The following is a 25,220-nucleotide window of genomic DNA, read 5'->3' on the forward strand; positions in this document are numbered from 1 at the left end:
CATGTTCTCTAATCCAGGCAATATCTTGGTCAATCTCTTCTGCACCTGCTCTAAAGCTTCCACATCTTTCCTATAATGAGGTGATCAAAACTGAACACAATACTCTAAATGTGGTCTAAAGGAGTTTTATAGAGCTGCAACATTACCTCACAGCTCTTGAACTCAGTCTCCCGACTGATGAAGACTAATGCACCATACACCTTCTTAACAACCCTATCAACTTACACGGCAACTTTGAGTGATCTATGGACTTGGACTGCAAGATTCCTTTGTTCTTCTACACTGCCAAGAATCCTATCATTAATGTTGAACTCTTCCTTCAAGTTTGACCTTCCAAAGTGTATCACTTCACACTTTTTTGGATTGAAATCCATCTGTCACTTCTCAACCCAGCTCTATACATCCTGTCAATGTTCTATTGTGACCTACAGCAATCTTCATAGAATCATAGAAATCTACAGCACATTACAGGCCCTTCACCCCACAATGTTGTGCCGACCCATGTAACCTACTCTAGAAACTACCTTGACTTACCCTACCATATAGCCCTCTATTTTTCTAAGTTCCGTGTATCTATCTAAGAGTCTCTTAACAGGTCCTATTGCATTTGCCTGTACCACTGTCACAGGCAGTGCATTCCACACACCTATCACTCTCTGTGTAAATAAAAAAATTATCTCTGACATCCTCCTTGTACCTACTTCCAAGCACCTTAAAACTGTGCCCCCTCATGTTAGCCATTTCAGCCCTGGGAAAAAAGCCTCTGGCTATCCACACAATCAGTGCCTCTCATCATCTTATACACTTTCTACAACAACACCAACTTTCATGTCATCTGCAAACTTACTAACCCATCCTTCTACTTCCTTATCTAACTCATTGATAAAAATCTCAAACAGCAGGGATCCCAGACCACTAGTGAAGGTCTTCAGTGGAATAAAATCCATCTACTACCACCCTCTGCCTTAAGTGGGATTCTGAATCCACACAGCCATGTTTCCATGGATCGCATGACTCCTAACTTTCTGAATGGATCTACCATGGGGAACCATTTCAAACACTTTACTAAAGTCCATATACACCACATCTGCTGCTCTACCTTCATTGATTTGTTTTGTACAGAAAAAGTGAGTTATGGCAGAAAAAATATAGATTTACAGAGGTACAGATACTTGTGCATAGATCATTCAAGATATAGAAGTTCATATATACAGATAAATGATTGCAAGTGTACATGTATAGAACTATAATGGGCACTAATCTTATGTAAAGAGTTACAAAGAGCACACATGTGTACAGATACGGGTGCACTTGGATGTGCATGGAGATGGTAGAGACAGTTTTATATGTAGTGAGGTGAGCACAGATGTTGGAGTAGCTTACTAGAGTTTATTTAATCTCTCTAATGTTCACTTGGTTTGTATAATACCCAGCTGCCCATTTGAAGGCAAGTACACTGGCACTGAAGAGGTTAAACAGCTTTAACTTGGAATTATAAAATTTATTAATGAAAATTGAACTATTTTCAAATCTTCGCTCGCTGATTGCTGCTACCCAGATTAAAAACTGTCTGCTTCACAATAGTTGGTACTACAGAATCGGTGGCTATTCAACTTTCCCTTTATTTCAAGATCTAACAGTCCCCTGTATGAGAAACAGTCCAGCCAGTGCATTGTTCTGGACCCAACATTTATTAGCTGTAAGGCTTTCATAAGAACAACATTAGTTCTCCCAATCCCACTGGAATCTATAATGGAGTGTGAAATCATAGAGGCAAGTATTAATCAGATGTATGCTAACATTAATATCTTGTGAGAGATTAATGGGATCAGTTTGACCACCAACTTGACACTGCAAGTTGCAATAATTTCCATTAAGGTTTCCTCCTAGATGTAAAACAAGCTACATAGATTGTGTCTGAAGTAGAAATATAGGAAAGGTAGGAACATGCCATTCTGTATCTTGAGACTGTTCTGACTTTCATTTAGATAGGTCAAAGCTGATCTATATCTGTATTCCACCTCCAAATTAATTACCAGCATTAGCTAAGAAAAAGGTGACAATCTCAGTAGTGAAACAAACTGCTTATTTAATTTCCATTGATTTCATTGTGGATGTTCTATAGTGTACAAATATTCCATCAATTAATATCCAGGTCATGAAGATGAATATTAAAATCTCCATTTCCTTTCACAGAAATTACCTTGCCTATCCTGTATTGGACCCAACTGTTCATTACTTTCTTCTGTAAACATTATTGTTTTTCTTCCAGATTTTCCATACAATTTATCCATTTATTTTTCATATTGAGTGCTGTGCCTTAACCACTGCAAAATCTTTATTTGTACCTTTTCATGTTTGTTTATAATCCGGGCTAAATCCATAGTGAAATCTTTTAGTCTTGCTATTTTCCACCTTTTTAAATTGCATTTATTCTCATTTTCCATTCTATTTTAAGCCTCTAATTAAAAATTTATATTTATCTGCTTTATTTTAAGTAATTATTGCTAATTACATTTCCCAGATTCTTTATAAGTTCAGACTTCAAGATTCTTCCAAGATTTTGCATGATCACAGTGTTTGATCACCTTGACAACAATATAACATTTGATAGCATGTTGTTCACCAAATTATTCTTACGTGATGCCTTTCTTTCTAAAGGGTATCCTTGCAAATAGTTTGGGTCCAGTTTGTGCTTTTTTTCTGTTGTTCATGTTTCACATTTGTTGATATTAATATTCCTTCAATATTTATGGGCCACAAAATATATTCATTGTATTCCTTGCACTTGTGTAAAAAAAAAGACTCTGCAAAAGACCATAAGGCCATAAGATATAGGAGCACAATTAGGCCAATTGGCCCATCGAGTCTGTTCCGTCATTTCATCATGGTTGATCCATTTTTCCTCTCAGCCCCAATCTCCTGCCTTCTCCCCGTATCCCTTCATGTCCTGACCAATCAAGAATCTATTAACCTCTGCATTAAATGTACATACAGGCTTGGCCTCACAGCTGCCTGTAGCAAAGAATTCCACAGATTCACAGATTAACCACTCTCTAGCTAAATTTCTCCTCATCTCCATTCTAAAAGGATGCCCCTCTATTCTGATGCTGTATCCTCTGGGTTAGACTCTCCTACCATTACAAACATACTCTCTACATCCACTCTATTAAGGCCTTTCATCATTTGATAGATTAAAATGAGGTCACCCCTCATAGTGAATATCCCCAGAGCCATCGGACACTCTTCACATGACAAGACATTCAATCCCGAATCATTCTCATGAACCTCCATTGTACCCTTCACAGTTTCAGCATATCCTTTCTAAGATAAGGGGCCCAAAGCTACTCACAATATTCCAAGTGAGGCCTCACTAGTGTTTTATACAGTTTCAACATTACATCCTTGCTTTTATATTCCAGTCTTCTTGAAATGAACATTTACATTGCATTTGCCTTCCTCACCACAGACTCAACCTGCAAATTAACTTTAAGGGAATACTGCACAAGGACTCCAAGTCCCTTTGCACTTCTGTTTTTTGTATTTTCTCTCCATTTAGAAAATAGTTGACTCTTTCATTTCTTCTTCCAAAGTGCTTTACCATACACTTCCTAACACTGTATTCCATCTGCCTCTTCTTTACCTTCTTAAGCAGCCTTATGTTCAGCACCTTGTCAAAGGCCTTCTGAAAATCCAAGTACGCATAATCAATTGATTCTCCTTTGTCTATCCTGCTTGTTACTTCTTCAAAGAATTCCAACAGATTTGTCAGGCAAGATTTTCCCTTGAGGAAACCATGCTGACTATGGCCTATTTTATCATGTGCCTTTAAGTACCGATAGCTTTGCTAAGATGCAGGTCAAGCTCATACCGCGGTAGTTATCTGTCTTCGTGAGGGATCCAGACTTGGGGACAGGGATAATGTTTGAGAGTGACCACTGTTCTGGTTTGACGCTTTTCATCAGTGCCGTATTACATATGTCCAGCAAGATGTCGTCCAGGTCGCAGTTCTTAAGGACATCTGGTGGTATCCCATCTGGTCCAGCGCTCCTGCCCTGCTTGAGTACATACTTGGCCTTCTTCAGTTCCTCAATGGTGAATGGGCCATCATTGCTGTTGACTTGCATTAGTATTGTGGGTATGTCCTCTTCTTAGATAGATAGAACATAGAACACTACAGCACAATATAGGCCCTTCAGCCCTCCATGTTGTTAGACCCATATAATCCTTAAACAAAATCTTCTTCTGTGATTGTTGGAGGGCTTCCCAGCAGGTTCAGGACATGTCTGGACATTGTCCTCTGCTGTTTTACCACTTATTTGACCTGATGGTCACTTCTTCCATCTGCTGATCTCGTTGACTAGGCACCGTGCTTCTCCATGCTGCTTGTCTTCATTAGCAGCCCCTACCCCTCTAATCCTCTCAGCTAGTCCCTCTTCCTTCAGTCGGTCGTAGCTGGCAAAGAGATTCTTCTTTGCTGTCTTGAACTTGTCTCTTAGCTCTTCTGTTTTGCTCCTTCTGTTTGGCATGACAAGCATTGACCACACTTCTTGTTGCGACGTCAGGATGTTTCGAGATTCGGCTCTTTTTGATTCGCTTTACAGTAGGCAGACTCTTTGTTGCATCTGTGTGTGCATCTATGAGCCATTGATAGCAGTTGGTGGTAGTCTCTTCCTCCTCCCTCTCCAGTGGGCCGAAGCAATTTCTCACTTCCACAGTGTACTGGGCTTGAAGAATAGGTTGTGAGGAGAATGCCTTCCAGTCTATCTTCTTGGGATCGTGGCTTTGGGTTGCTGCAGGCTCACTCTCACTTGCATTGACACTACTCTGTGGTCAGAACTGACTGAGCTGAAGGTGCTGTAGGCTTCTGTGTTGATCACACAATTACGCCATTTTGTTCTTACGAGGATGTAGTTGAGATGTTTCCTGTTAAGGGAGGCTCTGTTTTCATATGTCCACAGTTTACCAGCTCACTTCTTGAATTGTATGTTGGCGGCAGTGAGACTGTGTTCCTAGATGAAATCAGCTAGGTATTGTCCATTTCTGTTGGTAAAGTCGTGGAATGAGTACGGAACATCTTCCTGTCCGACCTGGACATTAAAATCGCCGAGCACTGTAGTGACAGCTTAGTGAAGTTTACTGTAGAAGGTCTCTCCTCGCTGCAGTTGTGCGGGCACTAACAGATAGACAATAGACAATAGGTGCAAGAGTAGGCCATTCAGCCCTTCGAGCCAGCACCGCCATTCACTGTGATTATGGCTGATCATCCACAATCAGTACCCAGTTCCTGCCTTCTCCTCATATCCCTTGACTCCGCTATCTTTAAGAGCTCTATCTAACTTTTTCTTGAAAGCATCCAGAGAATTGACCTCCACTGCCTTCTCTGGCAGAGCATTCCATAGATCCACAACTCTCTGGGTGAAAAGGTTTTTCCTGAACTCCGTTCTAAATGGCCTATCCCTTATTCTTAAACTTTGGCCTCTGGTTCTGGACTCCCCCAACATCAGTAACATGTTTCCTGCCTCTAGTGTGTCCAGTCCCTTAATAATATTATATGTTTCAATCAGATCCCCTCTCATCCTTCTAAATTCCAGTGTATACAAGCCCAGTTGCTCCAATCTTTCAACATATGACAGTCCCGCCATCCTGGGAATTAACCTCATGAACCTATGCTGCACTCCCTCAATAGCAAGAATGTCCTTCCTCAAATTTGGAGACCAAAACTGAACACAATACTCCAGCTGTGGTCTCACCAGGGCCCTGTACAACTGCAGAAGGACCTTTTTGCTCCTATACTCAATTCCCCTTGTTATGAAGGCCAACATGCCATTAGCTTTCTTTACTGCCTGCTGTACCTGCATGCTTACTTTCAGTGACTGATGTACAAGAACACCTAGATCTCATTGTACTTCCTCTTTTCCTAACTTAACACCATTCAGATAGTAATCTGCCTTCCTCCTGTTCTTGCCACCAAAGTGGATAACCTCACATTTATCCACATTAAACTGCATCTGCCCACTCACCCAACCTGTCCAAGTCACCTTGCATTCTCCTAACATCCTCCTCATATTTCACATTGCCACCCAGCTTTGTGTCATCTGCAGATTTGCTAATGTTACTTTTAATCCCTTCATCTAAATCATTAATGTATATTGTAAATAGCTGCGGTCCCAGCATCGAGCCTTGCGGTACCCCACTAGTCACTGCCTGCCATTCTGAAAAGAACCCGTTAGTCCCTAATCTTTGTTTCCTGTCTGCCAACCAATTTTCTATCCATGTTAGTACCCTACCCCCAATACCATGTGCTCTAATTTTGCCCACTAATCTCCTATGTGGGACCTTATCAAAGGCTTTCTGAAATTCCAGGTACACTACATCCACTGGCTCTCCCTTGTCCATTTTCATAGTTACATCCTCAAAGAATTCCAGAAGATTAGTCAAGCATGATTTCCCCTTCATAAATCCATGCTGACTTGGACTGATCCTGTTACTGCTATCCAAACATGCCGCTATTTCATCTTTTATAAGACTCCAGCATCTTCCCCACCACTGATGTCAGGCTAACTGGTCTATAATTCCCTGTTTTCCCTCTCCCTCCTTTCTTAAAAAGTGGGATAACATTAGCTATCCTCCAATCCACAGGAACTGATCCTGAATCTATAGAACATTGGAAAATGATTACAAATGCATCCTCTATTTCTAGAGCCACCTCCTTAAGTACCCTGGGATGCAGACCATCAGGCCCTGGGGTCCCATCAGTCCCATCAGTCTACCCAACACCATTGTCTGCCTAATGTGAATTTCCTTCAGTTCCTCCATTACCCTAGGTCCTCTGGCCACTATTACATCTGGGAGATTGTTTGTGTCTTCCCTAAAGAAGACAGATCCAAAGTACTTGTTCAACTCATCTGCCATTTCCTTGTTTCCCATAATAAATTCACCCGTTTCTGTCTTCAAGGGCCCAACTTTGGTGTTAACTAATGTTTTCCTCTTCACATACCTAAAGAAGCTTTTACTATCCTCCTTTATATTCTTGCCTCATATTTTACATAATTAAAGACCCCTCACATCCTCTCCATGAACTGTTTGTTCTTCTGCCATCAGGAAAACGTTACAGGAACATCAAAACTAAAACCACAAGGCGACTAAACAGCTTCCTCCCACAGGCAGTCAGACTGCTAAATAGCTGCTCTACCTGACTCTGCTTTGGACACTTTTAACTTGCACTGGACACTTATAACTTGTTTTTAACTGACATGTGGCTGTTGTGTTTTACTATTTATTGTTATGTTTATTACTTAGTGTTGCGTTTGTTATGTTATGATTGCACTGCTCCTGGGAAACACTGTCTCATTCTGCCCTGCAGAGCTGATGTACGGTTAGAATGACAATAAAGTTTTTGAATTTTGAAATCTTGAATCTTGCCAGCTTACCTTCGTACCTCACCTCTTCTCCCCGTATTTCCTTTCTAGTTATCTTCTGTTGCTCTTTAAAAGTTTCCCAATCCTCTGGCTTCTCACTCATCTTTGCTATGCTATACTTCTCTTTTATTTTTAAACTGTCCTTGACTTCCCTTGTTAGCTATGGTCACCCCCTACTCCCCTTAGATTCTTTCTTCCTCTTTGGAGTGAACTCATCTTGCACCTTCTGTATTATTCCCAGAAATACCTGCCATTGTTGTTCCACTGTCATCCTTGCTAGGGTATCCTTCCAGTCAACTTTGGCTAGTTCCTCCCTCATGGCTCCATAGTCCCCTTTGTTCAACTGTAATACTGACACTTCTAATTTTTCCTTCTCCCTCTCAAATTGTAGATTAAAAGTTAACATATTATGGTCACTACCTCCTAATGGCTTCTTTACCTTGAGTTCCCTTATCAAATTCAGTTCATTACACAACACTAGATCGAGAATTACCTTCTCCCTGGTGGGCTCCAGTACATGCTGCTCTAAGAATCCATCTCGGAGGCACTCCACAAACTCCCTTTCTTGGGAGATGATGACAGAGGTCGCCGGGTTTCCGTCGAATTCCAGAGTAAGGATTCTGTCACTGACAGAATACGCCCCTCAGTGCCTTCTTCGCCTTGCGGTTCAACATCAGCCCTACCCCGCCTTGTCGGCTCTCTCTATACGGATGAGGTGCATCTCCTCTACCTCTGTGAACCTTATCTCTTCGTCTGGGTGTACATGACGGTGTTCTTTGATCCCCACGATGGAGATCTCGTATCTGCTTGCCTGTGATGCCAACTCTGTGCATCGAGGCAAGAGGTGGATGGTGTTTGCGTTGAAGGTTGAGATGATAATTTTTACCTTACAGCGCTAAAGAGACGCAGTTCGCTCGTCCCCGTTGTCAGACTCAACTCTTCCCGTGGGGTTTGAGGTTGCGTCTTTGGATGATCTTGAACAGGATTCGCACTGTCATTGACCCTAAGCTAAGATTCAATCAGAATGGTTTTCGGCAGAAGCGCACAACAGTAATGCAAATATTTGCTCTCCGTAGAATCATCGAGGAAGTCAAGAAGAACAACCTACCAGCTGTGCTTGCTTTCATCGATTTTTGCAAAGCTTTTGACTCCATTCACCGAGGTAAAATGCTGAAGATCCTGAAAGCTTACGGAGTGCCGGACCCTTTTCTGAGAGCAATAGAGTCCAGCTATACTGAGACCATGGCGAAAGTTGTATCACCGGATGGAGAAACAGCAGTGTTCGAGCTCCTAGCTGGTGTGCTGCAAGGAGACACTCTGGCACCCTATATCTTTATAATCATCCTTGATTACGCTCCACGTCAAGCTACCAAAGATCATGGCAAGCTTGGTTTTACCATAAAACCAGGACGAACCAAAAGGGTCAGACCAGGTATGCTCACAGATCTCAATTTTGCAGATGACATGGTCCTGCTCTCTGACCAGATTGAAGAACCACAGCAGTTACTGACAAAAGTGAAAATTGAGTGCAATAACAAGGAAATCTGCAGATGCTGGAAATTCAAGCAACACACACAAAATGCTGGTGAAACACAGCAGGCCAGGCAGCATCTATAGGGAGAAGCACTGTCGATGTTTCGGGCCAAGACCCTTCGTCAAGGTCTCGGCACGAAACATCGACAGCGCTCCACCAACATTTTGTGTGTGTTGATTGAGTGCAATAAAGTTGGACTTCACCTAAACGCTAAAAAGATAGAGCAGATGGCGTTCAACTGCGATAAAGGTATTTTCAAGACCATTAAAAATGATACCATTAAGAAAGTCTTAGACTTCAAGTACCTCGGGTCAAGAATGACATAAAGATACGGAAGGCGCTGGTGTGGAGGGCTGTGAACAACATGAACCAAATCTGGAGGTCTGGTGTGGAGGGCTGTGAACAACATGAACCAAATCTGGAGGTCTGGTGTGGAGGGCTGTGAACAACATGAACCAAATCTGGAGGTCGAACCTGACCAGAGGGCTCAGAAAGAGGATCTTCATAGCAGTCATAGAGTCCATTCTCACGTACGGATGTGAGGCGTGGACGCTCACCAAGACCACAAGAAAGTCATTAGATGGTTGCTATACATGAATGCTCCGGATGGCTCTTGATGTGAGTTGGCAACAGCACATGACGAATGTTGAGCTCTATGATAACCTACCAATGCTCACTACTAAAATTGAGCTGAGAAGACTGCAGCTAGCGGGGCACTGTCTATGCCACCCGGAGCTACCTGCTAGCCTCATCATCACATGGGAGCCCAAGCATGGGAGGATGAACTCTGGGCGTCCTCCCAAGACTATGGTCAACATGCCCCTAGAATTTAGCGGCGCAGCTAATGTAGATGAACTGAATACACTAATGAGGGAGGAGTGGAGAGTCCGTCATCATGTCCGATGCCGGCCCCCTAGGCCTGAGTCAACATAGTAGTAGTTAAAGTACCCTGAGACCTCATCCTTACTAATTGATTCCAACATCTTCCCAACCACTGAGGTCAGACTAACTGGCCTACGTCTTCCAGGAGTGACATTTGCAATTTTCATGTCTTCTGGAACCATTATAGAATCTAGTGATTCTTGAAGGATCTTTACTAATGCCTCCATGATCTCTTCAGCCACCTCTTTCAGAACCCTGGGGTGTACACCATCTATCTGGTCCAGGTGACTTATCTTGCTTCAGGCCTTTCAGTTTCCCAAGAATCTTCTCTCTAGTTATGGGAACTTCACACCCTTCAGCACCCGATACCTGGAACTTCCATCGTACTGCTAGTGTCTTGTTAGGAATTTTGGCTGATAGTGGCATTGCATTCAATATGCAGTACAGGAAAAGAAACAATTGGGCCCAAATGTGTTCTTCACATTCTACTACATCTAACTAGAGAACAAGGGATTATTCTGCAAATAGCTCTCATGAACTTTATGGCACAGATGAGCTCCTTTCAGTCTACCACAATTTTACTAACATATTCTTTTATTCTCTTCCCTCAGTTGCCCTTACATCCATTACAGATACATTTCCACTTCTTTAACCTGTTCAATCTGCCAGCTGCACACCACTTGACTAAGGTCCCACATAGAAGATTGGTGGGTAAAATCAAAGCTCAGGGCATCGGGGGGAAGGCATTGACATGGATAGAAAACTAGTTGGCAGATAGAAAGCAAAGGGTAGCAGTGAATGGGTGTTTCTTGGAATTGCAGGTGGTGACTAGTGGGGTGCCACAGGGCTCGGTATTGGGACCACAGCTGTTTACCATTTACGTTAACGATTTGGATGAAGGCATAGAAAATAACATCAGCAAATTTGCTGATGATACTAAGCTGGGTGGCACTGTGACATGTGATGAGGATGTTAGGAGAATTCAGGGTGACTTGGATAGGCTGGGTGAGTGGGCAGATACTTGGCAGATGGCGTTTAATGTGAATAAGTGTGAGGTTATCCACTTTGGGAGTAAGAACAGGAAGGCAGATTATTATCTGAACGGTATAGAGTTGGGTAAGGGAGTAATACAAAGAGATCTCAGAGTCCTTGTTCATCAGTCACTGAAGGTGAATGAGCAAGTGCAGCAGGCAGTGAAGAAGGCTAATGGAATGTTGGCCTTTATTACAAAGGGAATTGAGTACAAGAGCAAGGAAATCCTCTTGCATTTGTACAGAGCCCTGGTGAGACCACACCTGGAGTATTGTGTACAGTTTTGGTCTCCAGGGTTAAGGAAGGACATCCTGGCTGTAGAGGAAGTGCAGCGTAGATTCACGAGGTTAATTCCTGGGATGTCTGGACTGTCTTACGCAGAGAGGTTAGAGAGACTGGGCTTGTACACGCTGGAATTAAGGAGATTGAGAGGGGATCTGATTGAAACATATAAGATTATTAAGGGATTGGACAAGATAGTGGCAGGAAATATGTTCCAGATGCTGGGAGAGTCCAGTACCAGAGGGCATGGTTTGAGAATAAGGGGTAGGTCATTTAGGACAGAGTTAAGGAAAAACTTCTTCTCCCAGGGAGTTGTGAGGGTCTGGAATGCACTGCCTCGGAAGGTAGTGGAGGCCAATTCTCTGGATGCTTTCAAGAAGGAGCTAGATAGGTATCTTATGGATAGGGGAATCAAGGGATATGGGGACAAGGCAGGAACCGGGTATTGATAAGGAATTGATCAGCCATGATCTCAAAATGGCGGTGCAGGCCCGAAGGGCCGAATGGTCTACTTCTGCACCTATTGTCTATTATCTATTATACACCAGCCTGTACGTATTTACAGGGCTTTACCTGTACAATACCCAAATAACATGCTCCTGATAGTGCATGGCTAGGAATGTGTAAGGTATAAAAATTACCAACTAAATTATCCATTTGTCTTGATTATTCAAGAACTTGGAAATGCAGTTAAACATACAAACATACATATACACATGAATGCACATAAAAGAACACAGATGTGTTGTTTTTCTGAAGCACACCCACACGAGAGGACAGCTGTTATATTTCTTCCCCTCCAGTCATTCAATTCATCCTTTGTCATCTTGGTAACCTTCCCACCCCAAGACAATGATGCAGTTAAGTGCTGAGCAGAAACTCAGTATTTAGTGGAAATGGCTCGTTGCTGTATCTCAAGGCAGAAGCTGTGTCTCTGAATTAATACTGATTTACGATACTGCACAGGCTGTACCAACAAATGATGCACAACTTAACTATTATTATTCCAATTGCCTGCAATAAATATGAGTGGAAATGACTCACTGCTGTATCTCAGGGCACAAGCTATGTCTTGCTTTCTCTGAGTTAACAGTGATCTTTGATACTACACAAGCAAATGATGTACAGTTCAATTATTATTATTCCAATTTCCAGCAATGAATGATATTCCACATTTACTAAAAAGTTCTTTTGGAACAAAAGAACATGGGAAATAGGTGCACTTGCAGGCTATACAGCTCTTGGTACACCTTGACCTGCTAAGTTTCTCCAGCAGTTAGTTTTAAACCCTTCATATCTCTTCTGCTTAAAAAATATGATTGCGAAGTTCCTAATCTCAGTCCCAACATGTGTTTTGTCTGTGCACCCTACCCCTTCACTTCCTCTACAATCCAGAAACCTCTCTTCTCTTGAGTATACATATTCAGTGACTTAGTTTCCAAAGATCCACAGCCCACTGAGAAAAGAAATCCTTTCATCTCTTCCTAAATGGGCAACCTCCTTGGGGTCCTGATGAAATGTCAACTGTTTACTCTTTTCCATAGATGCTGCCTGGTTTGCTGAGTTCCTCCAGCATTTTATGTGTGTAGCTTCTTTAGAATCAGTTTTTCTGACAATCCTAGATTTCTTCATGAGGGGAAACATCCTCTCACCATTTATTCTGTCAAGTGCCCGTAGGATTTTATGTTTCAATAAAATCACCACTAATTCTAAATTCTAGTAAGCTTAGCATTGCTGCAGCTTCTGACAAAAACAATTGTAGGACATTATACCTTTTGCCCTGAACCCTCAGGAACTGAAGTCTCATACCTGCAAATTTCTATAATCCATAATGTCAATGACTCTAACATTCCCTCACTCTTGAATGATTAGCCCTCAGTCCTGTTAAATTTTGTTGGACAATCAATTGATCACTAATAGCTCCAAGACATCCAAATTGATTGGTGTATAGCTATGATTTTTTAAAATGCCAGCATGATGAATTAGTGCATATAGCTGGGAATACAACCCTAATAACTGCTTGAACAGCTGCTATTGGATCTTTCACTAGACTTCAGGTATAAGAATCCTACATTTCTCTTAGTAATTCAGACCAAAATTTATTAGTTCACTTTTGCCTAATTGACTTTGAAAATGAGAGCCTGCCAGTTATGCTGCTCTGATTGTTGGTTAGAACTAGGATAGATAAACTGATGGTACATTATGTTTCATTTTTTTCATTATCTTTGAACCTTCATATATCTTATGCACTCTGACAAAGCAAAATGATAATTAATAAAGAACATTACTTTAAGCTTATCTTCCATGTTCTCCAGGAGTGATGAGGTCATTGCGGTGTCAAGCATGAACTATGACCCTATCGTGTCCAAAGTAGCAGAGGTCATGGCATCCGGGAGGACTATCAAGAAGAGAGATGTCGAGTAAGTAACATTACTGTAGCTCTGGCAGTGTGAGAGATGGAGAATGCAGACTGGGATATGAACAAAAAAATTACATCCCAAAACGCTTATGTTTGCAACCATTTGAACAACTTGTTGAAATGAGCAGAGCCAAGACATTTATTTTTTTGTTTGAGCACTGCCTCACTATTTTGTAGGTTAGCTCCAGAGTAGAGTGTGAAATCACAAGTTTCTTTTCAGGTGATGTCCTTCACATCCTTCTCTCATCTCTCCACTCAGGTTGAGTTTCATCAGAATTTAAAAGGCAAAGCTTCTCACTTTGTATTGTTGTATGCTAAATGAACAATTTTTCTTCTTTAATTCTTCATTGGCTCACTGTTATCCCTCTTCCAACTCCAATGATACATCCCAGGCCAAGATAGGTATTAAAGAAGTGAATTGTGTCTGATGGCTGTTGAGAATCTTCCCATTAATTTACACCAAATGTTTAACATAATATTTCCTCATCTTCCTCAGGAAGTTGCACTATTTCTGGTGGACAGGTAGTTCTTAAATTCTGATGTATGAGCCATCATGATTGAATTGCCTAAGCTGCAGAGACCATTCATTTTTTTGTAGTTCATCAGTTTTAGATGGTACTTTTATCAGTCTATGATATAGATAACTCATGATCATCGATTTTCCCCCTTCTCTCTTTTTCTATTAACCAATCTGACTCCCCTCTTACCTCTTCTCTTCTCCTCACCTGCCTGTCACCTTCTCTAGTACGCTCCTCATTTTCTCCCATGGTTTACTCACCTCTCCTGTCAGATTCCTTTTCCTTCAGTCCTTTACCTCTTCCACCTATCTCCTCCTAGCTTCCTACTTCAAACCCCTCACCTGGTTCCACCTATCACTTGCCAGCATGAATTATTTCCCCTCCCCCACTATATTCTGGCTTCTTCCCCCTTCCTTGCCACTCTTGATGAAGGGTCTGTACTTGAAACTTTGACTGTTCATTCCTTTCCTTTGATGCTACCTGTCCTTCTGAGTTCCTTCAGCATTTAGTGTTTATTACTCATTACAAGAGATAGAAATATGGGCAGCTTTCTAGATGCAACGTGCAACATTGCAAAGGCCAAATCAAGAGGTCTTGCATGCAGAAAGGGTGTTTGTGTACGGGACATTGGGTGGTTTAGCAGTTATAATAAGTGGTCACCCAATACTCACCTCAATGTATCTCTCCCCTTCTTTCCCCCCCCCCCCACCATCGTGCTCTCAATCTTAAGGATATTTATACATCGTGGCCGGTAGGTAGTGGAGAGTTTTATTCTTTTATGTGACCTCCCATTCACCCATTGACTTAAGTATAGCCACCTCTGGGAAGATACAGCCTCTGATGAATCATTTGCTGTTATCTCAATTGTTGCACGTTTGTACACAGTTTATGTGCATGCAATCTTTCCCCAGTAATTTCTTTGTCTCTTAAGTTACAAGTAGTATCTGTTACAAGGTCAATGATATGAGCCATTTAGTTAAGACATTTTGGAGAAAATATTTGCCTTAGCTGTCTTGACTGAGTGTTTGTGCTAATATCTGTTGTCGATTGTACTCAAATTCATGACATTTACCTAAAAATTAGATCACATAGTGCAAATATTTCAGTTCTATCTGATTTTGAATTGATGAAAACCAGAGCAAATTGTGTTAGTGCTAGTTTTTGGACAAAATCAAATATGGAGAGGACATTTCTGCTCTGCATTAAACATTACTGTATCCAGTGTTTTCAGGTGTGTCTCATTAATGACATTTAAAGTGAAATTCAAACTTTTAAGTCTTCCCAGGGCCATTAAACAGAAGTTGTTTGGCAGTCACAGTAACAAGGTACACAGTCTTTTGAGTTTTGTTGCCTTCACAAGGCAGCTCCAAATTTCACTGGATACTGCCCATGACTCCCAACCTGCACAGACTATTCTCAAACTGGCAAGCAAGTTTTAGCAAACAACTTGCATTTCTCCCCTTCATCTTTCGAGTAAATGGTTTATCTTGAAGAAAATTCTTATAAGTTAATACTTTTTTCCTGTGTAATTTATGGCAGCCATTATTCATTTAGCATCAAGCAGCTCACAAAATGAAATAACACAATAGATGAGTTTCATCTATTGTAACACTACCACCCTCAAAATAAAGGTCTTGTGCTGGAAGGCATTGAAGGCCAGTACTTGAAAACCTGTAACCCCCATACCAGTTGAGCAAATATCCTTAGAGCAATCAAGATGATTTGTCTTATTAAAATTTTGTTCAGTATTTTCTTTTCGCAAACCGGCTTCCAGTCCTTGAATTCTTCAAGTTGGGAGTGAAAATACAATCTGGTTATTGAGTTCTGGCTGACCTTATATGTATTTTAAATTATCTTAGGAGCATGTTGGAAAATCAATGATCCTGGATTAACACCAGTTTATTATAGCAATATTTGTTGCAGCAGTCAACGTGTTAGCAAGGAGTATCCAAAACTCCTGTCCATAACAGAATTATGCCCTTTACAGAATCATGCCCACATCTATAACTTCTTAACTGAAGGGTGGGGTCTCCAAAAGTGAAACCTCCTTTCAAAATTGTATTATCATGCTTGTCTGGTTATTCATTCAAGTGCCTAGAATAAGGCTTGAGTCCACAACCTCAAAACTCAATGGTGAGCATAGTACAATTGAGCCCCGGATTCATCAGTTCTTTACAGTATCTCAGGCAAACCTTTATTTCCTCCTTAAGTACTTCAGCATATCCTGCACAGAGGTTCTAGTTGCATTTAAGATGATGACTCTACAAAGCAAACTCTACAGTGGTGTTTCTCTTGTCTTTCAGGACAGGTGATATGTCTTGGCTCTTTGGCAAAGGTACATAGTGGAGACTGTCAAAGAATCCTGTGCAATGCCACTACTTGGAACAAATCTCAGCGGCTCAGTTGGAAAATCTTTTCTGCAGCACAAACTCACCAGCAGTATGTTGTGCTGTGCTGAGAGAGATGTTGGGGCAAGTACAATGGGAGGGGTTAGAAGCACACACTTTAGTACAAATGGTCAAGCCCCTTTCTTGAACCAAGGTCATTGTTCCTAATTTTAAATGTTAGGAATACCTGTAATGAGCAGGGGGACATCCTTGCAGCTCAGTGTTTCACTACGCATGAAGACTCATTAAATACAACAATGTAGTAAGAAGAAAACAAAGCAGTTTCTTACTCAAGTGTGGCAGCCAAGGCAAAGGATACCAGGTCTATTCACCTGAGCCCCTTCCTACACAATTGACCCAATCCTGAATATGGCCCCTGCTGCATGTTTCACCCTGCTCATGATGAGAGCAACCAACTGTGTTGGGTCCACGGCTTGCTGTATTGAGGAACTGGTGGTTATAGAATAACTCAGAGAATAACTTACACATTGATCATCTAAAAAGACTGGTGTGACTTCCATTAAATCTGTTAAGCAATAATGAGAAATCTAATTTTTTAAAGAAGAATAGGTCCTGTATGTGGTTTTCAAACATTACGTTCCTTTAACAGTACATCTGCTGATCCTGGCAAGCATGTTTCAGCATTTAACGCAATAAAAAGGAGTGGGCCTGGCAAAACCTGGTAATTTTGTAATGCAGTTATTCTAATCATTTGGAATTATGTTAAAAACAAATCTTGTATGATATCTGTCTATTTCAATGACCAATGAACCTGTAGCCATGAAGTGGAAAACAGAACAGAGATGAACAGAGATAAACAACAAAACAAAATACATGTTTCAGTGTTTCTTCAGTGCTAAAGTAGCAGGTGAACAAGTAAAGTAGCACAAGTAGGCCATCTGACCCCCACAAGTATGCTGTTAATTAATACACACAAAATGCTGGAGAAGCTCAGCAGGTCAGGCAGCATCTATGGAAAGAAATAAACACTCAATGACTTGGACTGAGACCCTTTATCAGGACTCTTGTGTTACCTGTTTATCAAGTATCTGTCTATCTCTGCCTTAAAAATAAAGTTCTGCTCTTCCTTCATCTCACCTTGAGGCATCTATCATTGCCATCAAACCTTCGCACATCTGAAATACCAGAATAAGTTTCTTCAAGATATAACCACTCTCCGTTCCCAATAATCTAAATGTACAATAACATGTGAACATAAGGAATTGCACAATAATGGTTTGAGATCTGACTTTCCCCCAAAAAAACAGAATTACATTCAGCTTCTGGAGAAATCATACTGCACATTAATGTAAAAAAAAATCTCTGCCATAACCACTAAGGCTGGTAACATTACTCTATTGACATTTACTGGGCTTACCCTGATATGACATATCAAGAAGATCTTCTGGCCTGAGAAAATCAGAAACTAAGACTTGCTTACATCTTGCAATATGGAATCAATCTCAATTTGTGTGAAGACAATGGAGATGGCTGGGCAACGTAATGAGAATGCCAAATGATCAGCTGAAAAAAGTAGCACTAAGGTGGACCCCACAGGGAAAGCGGGTAGGGGCAGGCCTAAAATAACGTGGCGAAGATCTGTGGAAGCAGAACTGAAAGAAGTAGGAATGAACTGGTTAACGGTGAGCAGCAGAGCGAAAGACCGGCAGAAATGGAAGACCCATGTGCCACTCAGGCACTAAGGGTTCAGACAACGATGACCTTGAGGGAAAGTAAACTGATGGTGAATTATGAAACAAGGACAACACAAGTAGCACTTTAAGGGGAAAACAGCCTAAACTGAAGCTGAAATTTATCCATTCTGTTACTCTATTGAGGAAAAGAATATAACTCTAATGATCGATGTGTTGTGGAATGAATAGGGGAGTGCAATTACATCCATCATACATCTTTATTTCTGAAAGGGTTTTATCTTCCTTGGAGAAATCTTCTTTAAATTCTACTCAAATTATGAGGGGCAAAATAACAAAAACAAGTAAAGTAACAAACTCTGCTATCTTTGGTCCTGCTCCACCATCCACTATATTTAAATTTGATAAGGTCCACCTTTTCATTTAAACTCCAGATAAAGCCACAGGCATAGAGAAATCTGCGCATCAGATCAGATAAAGCCACAGGCATAGAGAAATCCACATCTGCGCCAGGTGCGCCGAGTTGCAGCTCCTAAGGGACCGTGTTAGGGAACTGGAGCTGCAGCTCAATGACCTTTGTCTGGTCAGGGAGAGTGAGGAGTTGATAGAGAGGAGTTACAAGCAGGTGGTCACACCAGGGCCATGGGAGGCAGACAGGTGGGTCATGGTTAGGAGGGGGAAGGGGAAGAGTCAGGTACTAGACAGTACCCCAGTGGCTGTACACCTTGACAATAAGTACTCCTGTTTGAGTACTGTTGGGGGGGGACAGCCTACCTGGGGGAAGCAACAGTGGCCGTGCCTCCGGCACAGAGTCCTGTCCTGTAGCTCAGAAGGGTAGGGAAAGGAAGAGGAAGGCAGTAGTAATAGGGGACTCAATAGTTAGGGGGTCAGATAGGCGATTCTGTGGATGCGACCAGGAGACCTGGATGGTAGTTTGCCTCCCTGGTGCCAGGGGTTGGGATGTTACTGATCGCCTCCAAGATATCCTGAAGTGGAAGGGTGAGGAGCCAGAGGTCGTGGTACATATAGGTACCAATGACATAGATAGGAAAAGGGAAGAGGTCCTGAAAGGAGAATACAGGGAGTTAGGAAGGCAGTTAAGAAGAAGGACCACAAAGGTAGTAATCTCAGGATTACTGCCTGTGCCAAGCGACAGTGAGAGGAGGAATGGAATGAGGTGAAGGATAAATGCGTGGCTGAGGGATTGGAGCAGGGGTCAGGGATTCAAGTTTCTGGATCATTGGGACCTCTTTTGGGGCAGGTGTGACCTGTACAAAAAGGACAGGTTACACTTGAATCCTAGGGGGACCAATATCCTGGTGGGGAGATTTGCTAAGGTTACTGGGGAGACTTTAAACTAGAATGGTTGGGGGGCGGGAATCAATTTGAAGAGACTAGGGGAGAGGAGGTTAGTTCACAAATAGAGAAAGCTAGTAGGCAGTGTGTGAGGGAGGATAGGCAGGTGATAGAGAAGGGGAGCGCTCAGACCAAAGATGTAGGGGAGAAGGAAGAAAAAGATAATAAAGTTGATCACATTGTTAGGGATAAACAGAGAGGATGAGTTGGAGAGTTTCTTAATGCATCTATTTTAATGCTAGGAGCATTGTAAGAAAGGTGGATGAGCTTAGAGCATGGATTGATACCTGGAAATATGATGTTGTAGCTATTAGTGAAACATGGTTGCAGGAGCGGTATGATTGGCAACTAAATATTCCTGGATTTTGTTGTTTCATGTGTGCTAGAATCGGAAGGGCTAGAGGAGGAGGTGTTGCACTGCTTGTCTGAGAAAATATTACAGCAGTGTTTTGGCAGGATAGATTAGAGGGCTCTTCTAGGGAGGCTATTTCAGTGGAATTGAGGAATGGGAAAGGTGTAGTAACACTTATAGGGGTGTATTATAAACCACCTAATGGGGAGTGAGAATTGGAGGAGCAAATTTGTAAGAAGATAGCAGATATTTGTAGTAAGCACAAGGTTGTGATTGTGGGAGATTTTAATTTTCCACACATAGACTGGGAAGCCCATTCTGTAAAAGGGCTGGATGGTTTGGAGTTTGTAAAATGTGTGCAGGATAGTTTTTTGCAGCAATACATAGAGGTACCGACTAGAGAAGGGACAGTGTTGGATCTCCTGTTAGGGAATGAGATAGGTCAGGTGACAGACGTATGGGTTGGGAAGCACTTCGGATCCAGTGATCACAATACCATTAGTTTCAATATAATTATGGAGAAGGATAGGACTGGATCCAGGGTTGAGATTTTTGATTGGAGAAAGGCTAACTTTTGAGGAGATGCGAAAAGACTTAGAAGGAGTGGATTGGGACAATTTGTTTTATGGGAAGGATGTAATAGAGAAATGAAGGTCATTTAAAGGTGAAATTTTAAAAGTACAGAATCTTTATGTTCCTGTTAGGTTGAAAGGAAAGGTTAAAAGTTTGAGAGCGCCATGGTTTTCAAGGGATATTGGAAACTTGGTTTGGAAAAAGAGGGAGATCTATAATAAATATAGGCAGCATGGAGTAAATGAGGTGCTTGAGGAATATAAAGAATGTAAAAAGAATCTTAAGAAAGGAATTAGAAAAGCTGAAAGAAGATACGAGGTTGCTTTGGCAAGTAAGGTGAAAATAAATCCGAAGGGTTTCTACAGTTTATTAATAGCAAAAGGATACTGAGGGATAAAATTGGTCCCTTAGAGAATCAGAGTGGACAGCTATGTGTGGAGTGGAAAGATATGGGGGAGATTTTGAACAATTTATTTTCTTTGGTATTCACTAAAGAGAATGATATTGAATTGTGTAAGGTAAAGGAAACAAGTAGGGAAGTTATGGAAACTGACGGTTAAAGAGGATGAAGTACTGGCATTTTTAAGAAATATAGAAGTGGATAAATCTCCGGGTCCTGACAGGATATTCCCTAGGACCTTGAGGGAAGTTGGTGTAGAAATAGCAGGGGCTCTGACAGAAATATTTCAAATGTCATTAGAAATGGGGATGGTGCCGGAGGATTGACATATTGATCATGTGGTTCCATTGTTTAAAAAGGGTTCTAAGAGTAAACCTGACAATTATAGGCCTGTCAGTTTGACGTCAGTGGTGGCTAAATTAATGGAAAGTATTCTTAGGGTATATATAATTATCTGGATAGACAGGGTCTGATTAGGAACAGTCAACATGGATTTGTGCGTGGAAGGTCATGTTTGACAAATCCTACCGAATTTTTTGAAGAGATTACGAGGAAAGTTGACGAGGGTAAGGCAGTGGATGTTGTCTATATGGACTTCAGCAAGGCCTTTGACAAGGTTCCGCAGGGAAGGTTAGTTAGGAAGGTGCGATCGTTAGGTATTAATATTGAAGTAGTAAAATGGATTCAACAGTGGCTAGATGGGAGATGCCAGAGAGTAGTGGTGGATAACTGTTTGTCAGGTTGGAGGCCAGTGACTAGTGGTGTGCCTCAGGGATCTGTATTGTGTCCAATCTTGTTTGTCATATACATTAATGATCTGGATGATGGGGTGGTAAATTGGATTAGTAAGTATGCAGATGATACTAAAATAGGTGGCATTGTGGATAATGAAGTAGGTTTTCAAAGCTTGCAGAGAGATTTAGGCCAGTTAGAAGAGTGGGCTGAACGATGGCAGATGGAGTTTAATGCTGATAAATGTGAGGTGCTACATTTTGGTAGGAATAATCCAAATAGGACATACATCGTAAATGGTAGGGTGTTGAAGAATGCAGTAGAACAGAGTGATCTAGGAACAATGGTGCATAGTTTCCAGAAGGTGGAATCTCATGTGGATAGGGTGGTGAAGAAAGCTTTTGGTATGTTGGCCTTTATAAATCAGAGCATTGAGTATAGGAGTTGGGATGTAATGTTAAAATTGTACAAGGCATTAGTAAGGCCAAATTTGGAGTATTGTGTACAGTTCTGGTCACTGAATTATAGGAAAGATGTCAACAAAATAGAGTACAGAGAAGATTTACCAGAATGTTACCTGGGTTTCAGCACCTAAGTTACAGGGAAAGGCTGAACAAGTTAGGTCTTTATTCTTTGGAGTGTAGAAGGTTGAGGGGGGACTTGATAGAGGTATTTAAAATAATGAGGAGGATAGATCGAGTTGACGTGGATAGGCTTTTTCCATTGAGAGTAGGGGAGATTCAAACAAGAGGACATGATTTGAGAGTTAGGGGGCAAAAGTTTAAGGGTAGCACGAGGGGGAATTTCTTTACTCAGAGAGTGGTAGCTGTGTGGAATGAGCTTCCAGTCAAAGTGGTAGAGGCAGGTTTGGTATTGTCATTTAAAGTGAAATTGGATAGGTATATGGACAAGAAAGGAATGGAGGGTTATGGGCTGAGTGCAGGCCAGTGGGACTAGGTGAGTGTAAGCGTCGGCATGGACTAGAAGGGCCGAGATGGCCTGTTTCCATGCTGTAATTGTTATATGGTTATAAAGCATAAACACACCATTATTCAGAGTTGACGGAGCTGTGGAGCTGATTTGGGAGATGCTCGACTGGTAGCTTATACCCAATACTAGTAAACAATCACAGATAAGTCTGTTTTCTCTTCAATTTTTTGCCAATAATTCATTGACAAATACTCCTTTGGATATTTTGTTGATAATGCAACATTTTGATATAAATTCAAGCAGTGACCATAGAAATGACAAGCATACAATATTTAATGCAAAAATGTATTAGAATATGCAAGGTCAAAAGTAGCTGAAAATCTACAGACAAATTTATGATTAAAAATATCACCTACCATTTCAACATTCAGTGAGACATGTTAGTGCAGTGGACTGTATTCTTTAGCTTCTGAATAATACCTTCAGCTAATTAATCTGTATCACAACAGCCTGCACTGTTTGGCTTAAATTCACATTGTAACTCTTCAAACATTCTGAAATATTACTGTTCACACAGGTTGAAATCATAGAATTTTTTTTAAAAACATGCCTTCAATGAAAATTGAAAGGGTGGCAAGTGGCATAGTGGTTAGCATAATGCTATTACTGGGCCAGCGATCCAGCTTCAGTTCTGCCACTGTCTGTAAGGAGCTTGTATGTTCTTACTGTGATCACATGGCCTTCCTCTTGCTGCTCTGATTTCCTCCCACATTCCAAAGATAGACTGGTTAATTGGTCACATGGGTGTAAATGGGGTTGTTGGGCTGGGAGGGCCTGATACCATGCTGTATCTCTAAATAAAAAAAATAAAAATTAACGTAATTAACAGTATAAGAAAATGTGATTTTAGATAAGATTTCAATTTAATGGTTATTTTTCCTGGAGTATTGATTGTTGCTGAGGAACATGAGAGAGCAATTCACCCATTTCAGCAAAGCCTGCTGGTTGTACCCACCTTGATAGATTCAATACCATTAACTCCAGTATAAACATTAGTGTTCTTGTAAATGGATCCAAATGATGAATATTATAAAATAACATCGATTTAACTTTGATTGGATTGCTAGTACAACTCACAATATTCACAATCATCATTTTGGAATGAGCAATACTTTAAAAATCCCAATCACAACAAATCTTTACAGACTGCTTTCAAAAGAAGATTAACTGTAGATATAGGATCAGTTAGCCTTACATTCTGCAAAACCAGGTAGACTTAAATTAGTTTTGCCTCATCATGACACGTTTCCGAGAATGCACTGCTCAGTTAAGGTTGAAGCCCTTTATTGTGATATTTCCTGAAGCTCAGGTGGAATTTTTTCTTACCTCACTTGATCCAAGTATCCCTAAGAGTGAAGGAATTCAGGTCTAGGATTCCTTTACTAGGTCTGGTTCATTTAGGATCTGGAGAAGGTGATGCATTGAGCATGTTGGTATACTCAGGTCCTTAAAGTTGCTTTGAGAAGGCAAGTTGGGTTGGAGCACTCCTACAAACTCTTTCATTGGTGAGAGTCTCTACTAAGTTATACTTGTGACTGTCAAGATAAATAACATGTTTTTCCCAGATACCACAAGTTTAATCAAAGCCAACAATAATGACTGGTGTAACTGACATAAATTTTTGACTACAGTGCCTCAAAGGTGGAATAAATGCTTAACAAACCTAGCTATCTCTCAACAATGAGCAAGAGGTACTACAGTAAATTACAGCATCTTCAAGAAACGACCCAAAGGCTTTTTGTTGTTCACTAGTAAGATTCCCTGGTGCGTTGATCTGGGGCAATTACTTACATGGATGATGAATTCTTTTCACAGAACAGGTTAATACACAAGTCTCTTTAAAATAGCAAAGTGTATACTGTACTGCAAAGATAGTTGCTTGCTTGGTTGTCAACTTTGGTTGAGATGCCATGAGATTTATAAAGAATTTGGGGACTGTGGACTTTTCAGCAGGTGTCATTCATAACAGCCTTTAGGCACTTGGCAAAGGCCAATAAAAAGGAGCAGACAGGAGATTCTGTGAATTGAAAGAGACACCCGCATGGTATGTTGCTTCCCAAGTGTCAGGGTCAGGGGTGTCTCCAATCAGGTCCACAGCATTCTAAAGGGGGAGGGTAAACAGCCTCAAATTAAAGGCTGGTAAGTTTGACATCGGTAATAGGTAAATTATTGGAAGGAATACTAAGAGATAGGAACTACAAGTATTTGGATAGACAGGGACTTATTAGAAACAGTCAGCATTGGCTTTGTGCTTAGTAGGTTATGTTTAACCAATCTATTAGAGTTTTTTGAGGAAATTACCAGGAAAGTGGATGAAGGGAAGGCAGTGGAGGTTGTATACATGGACTTCAGTAAGGCCTTTGACAAGGTCCCGCATGGGAGGTTAGTTAGGAAGATTCAGTCGCTAGGTATACATGGAGAGGTAGTAAATTGGATTAGACATTGGCTCAATGGAAGAAGCCAGAGAGTAGTAGTGGAGGATTGCTACTCTGAGTGGAGGCCTGTGACTAGTGGTGTGCCACAGGGATCAGTGCTGGGTCCATTGTTATTTGACATCTATATCAATGATCTCAATGATAATGTGGCAAATTGGATCAGCAAATTTGCTGATGATACAAAGATTGGAGGTGTAGTGGACAGTGAGGAAGGTTTTCAAAGCTTGCAGAGGGATTTGGACCAGTTGGAGGAAT

General features: G+C 41.2%; 1 protein-coding gene and 1 long non-coding RNA gene across 10 annotated transcripts in view; one reads left to right on the forward strand and one right to left on the reverse strand.

Moving 5' to 3' along the window:
* Positions 1-25,220, forward strand: part of aifm3 (AIF family member 3) — a 254,504-nt gene that overhangs the window by 135,664 nt on the left and 93,620 nt on the right. For 4 of the 8 annotated variants that reach the window (XM_073065336.1, XM_073065339.1, XM_073065338.1 and 1 more), the window contains one exon: positions 13,467-13,571. In XM_073065336.1, the coding sequence (XP_072921437.1) occupies positions 13,467-13,571 (105 nt within the window). Of the gene's footprint in view, positions 1-13,466; positions 13,572-14,818; positions 14,840-16,391; positions 17,568-25,220 lie in introns of those variants that run through there. The other 4 variants (XM_073065340.1, XM_073065342.1, XM_073065341.1 and 1 more) reach the window with 2 other exon arrangements.
* LOC140738224 (uncharacterized) overlaps positions 1-25,220 on the reverse strand; it is a 203,174-nt gene that overhangs the window by 28,736 nt on the left and 149,218 nt on the right. Inside the window, exon 4 of one of the 2 annotated variants that reach the window (XR_012101337.1) lies at positions 23,197-23,323. This is a non-coding gene — a long non-coding RNA (uncharacterized lncRNA). Of the gene's footprint in view, positions 1-22,833; positions 23,324-25,220 lie in introns of those variants that run through there. The other variant, XR_012101336.1, reaches the window with a different exon arrangement.

This window comes from Hemitrygon akajei, chromosome 14 (assembly GCF_048418815.1).
Source record: "Hemitrygon akajei chromosome 14, sHemAka1.3, whole genome shotgun sequence".
NCBI classification, from domain to species: Eukaryota; Metazoa; Chordata; class Chondrichthyes; order Myliobatiformes; family Dasyatidae; genus Hemitrygon; species Hemitrygon akajei.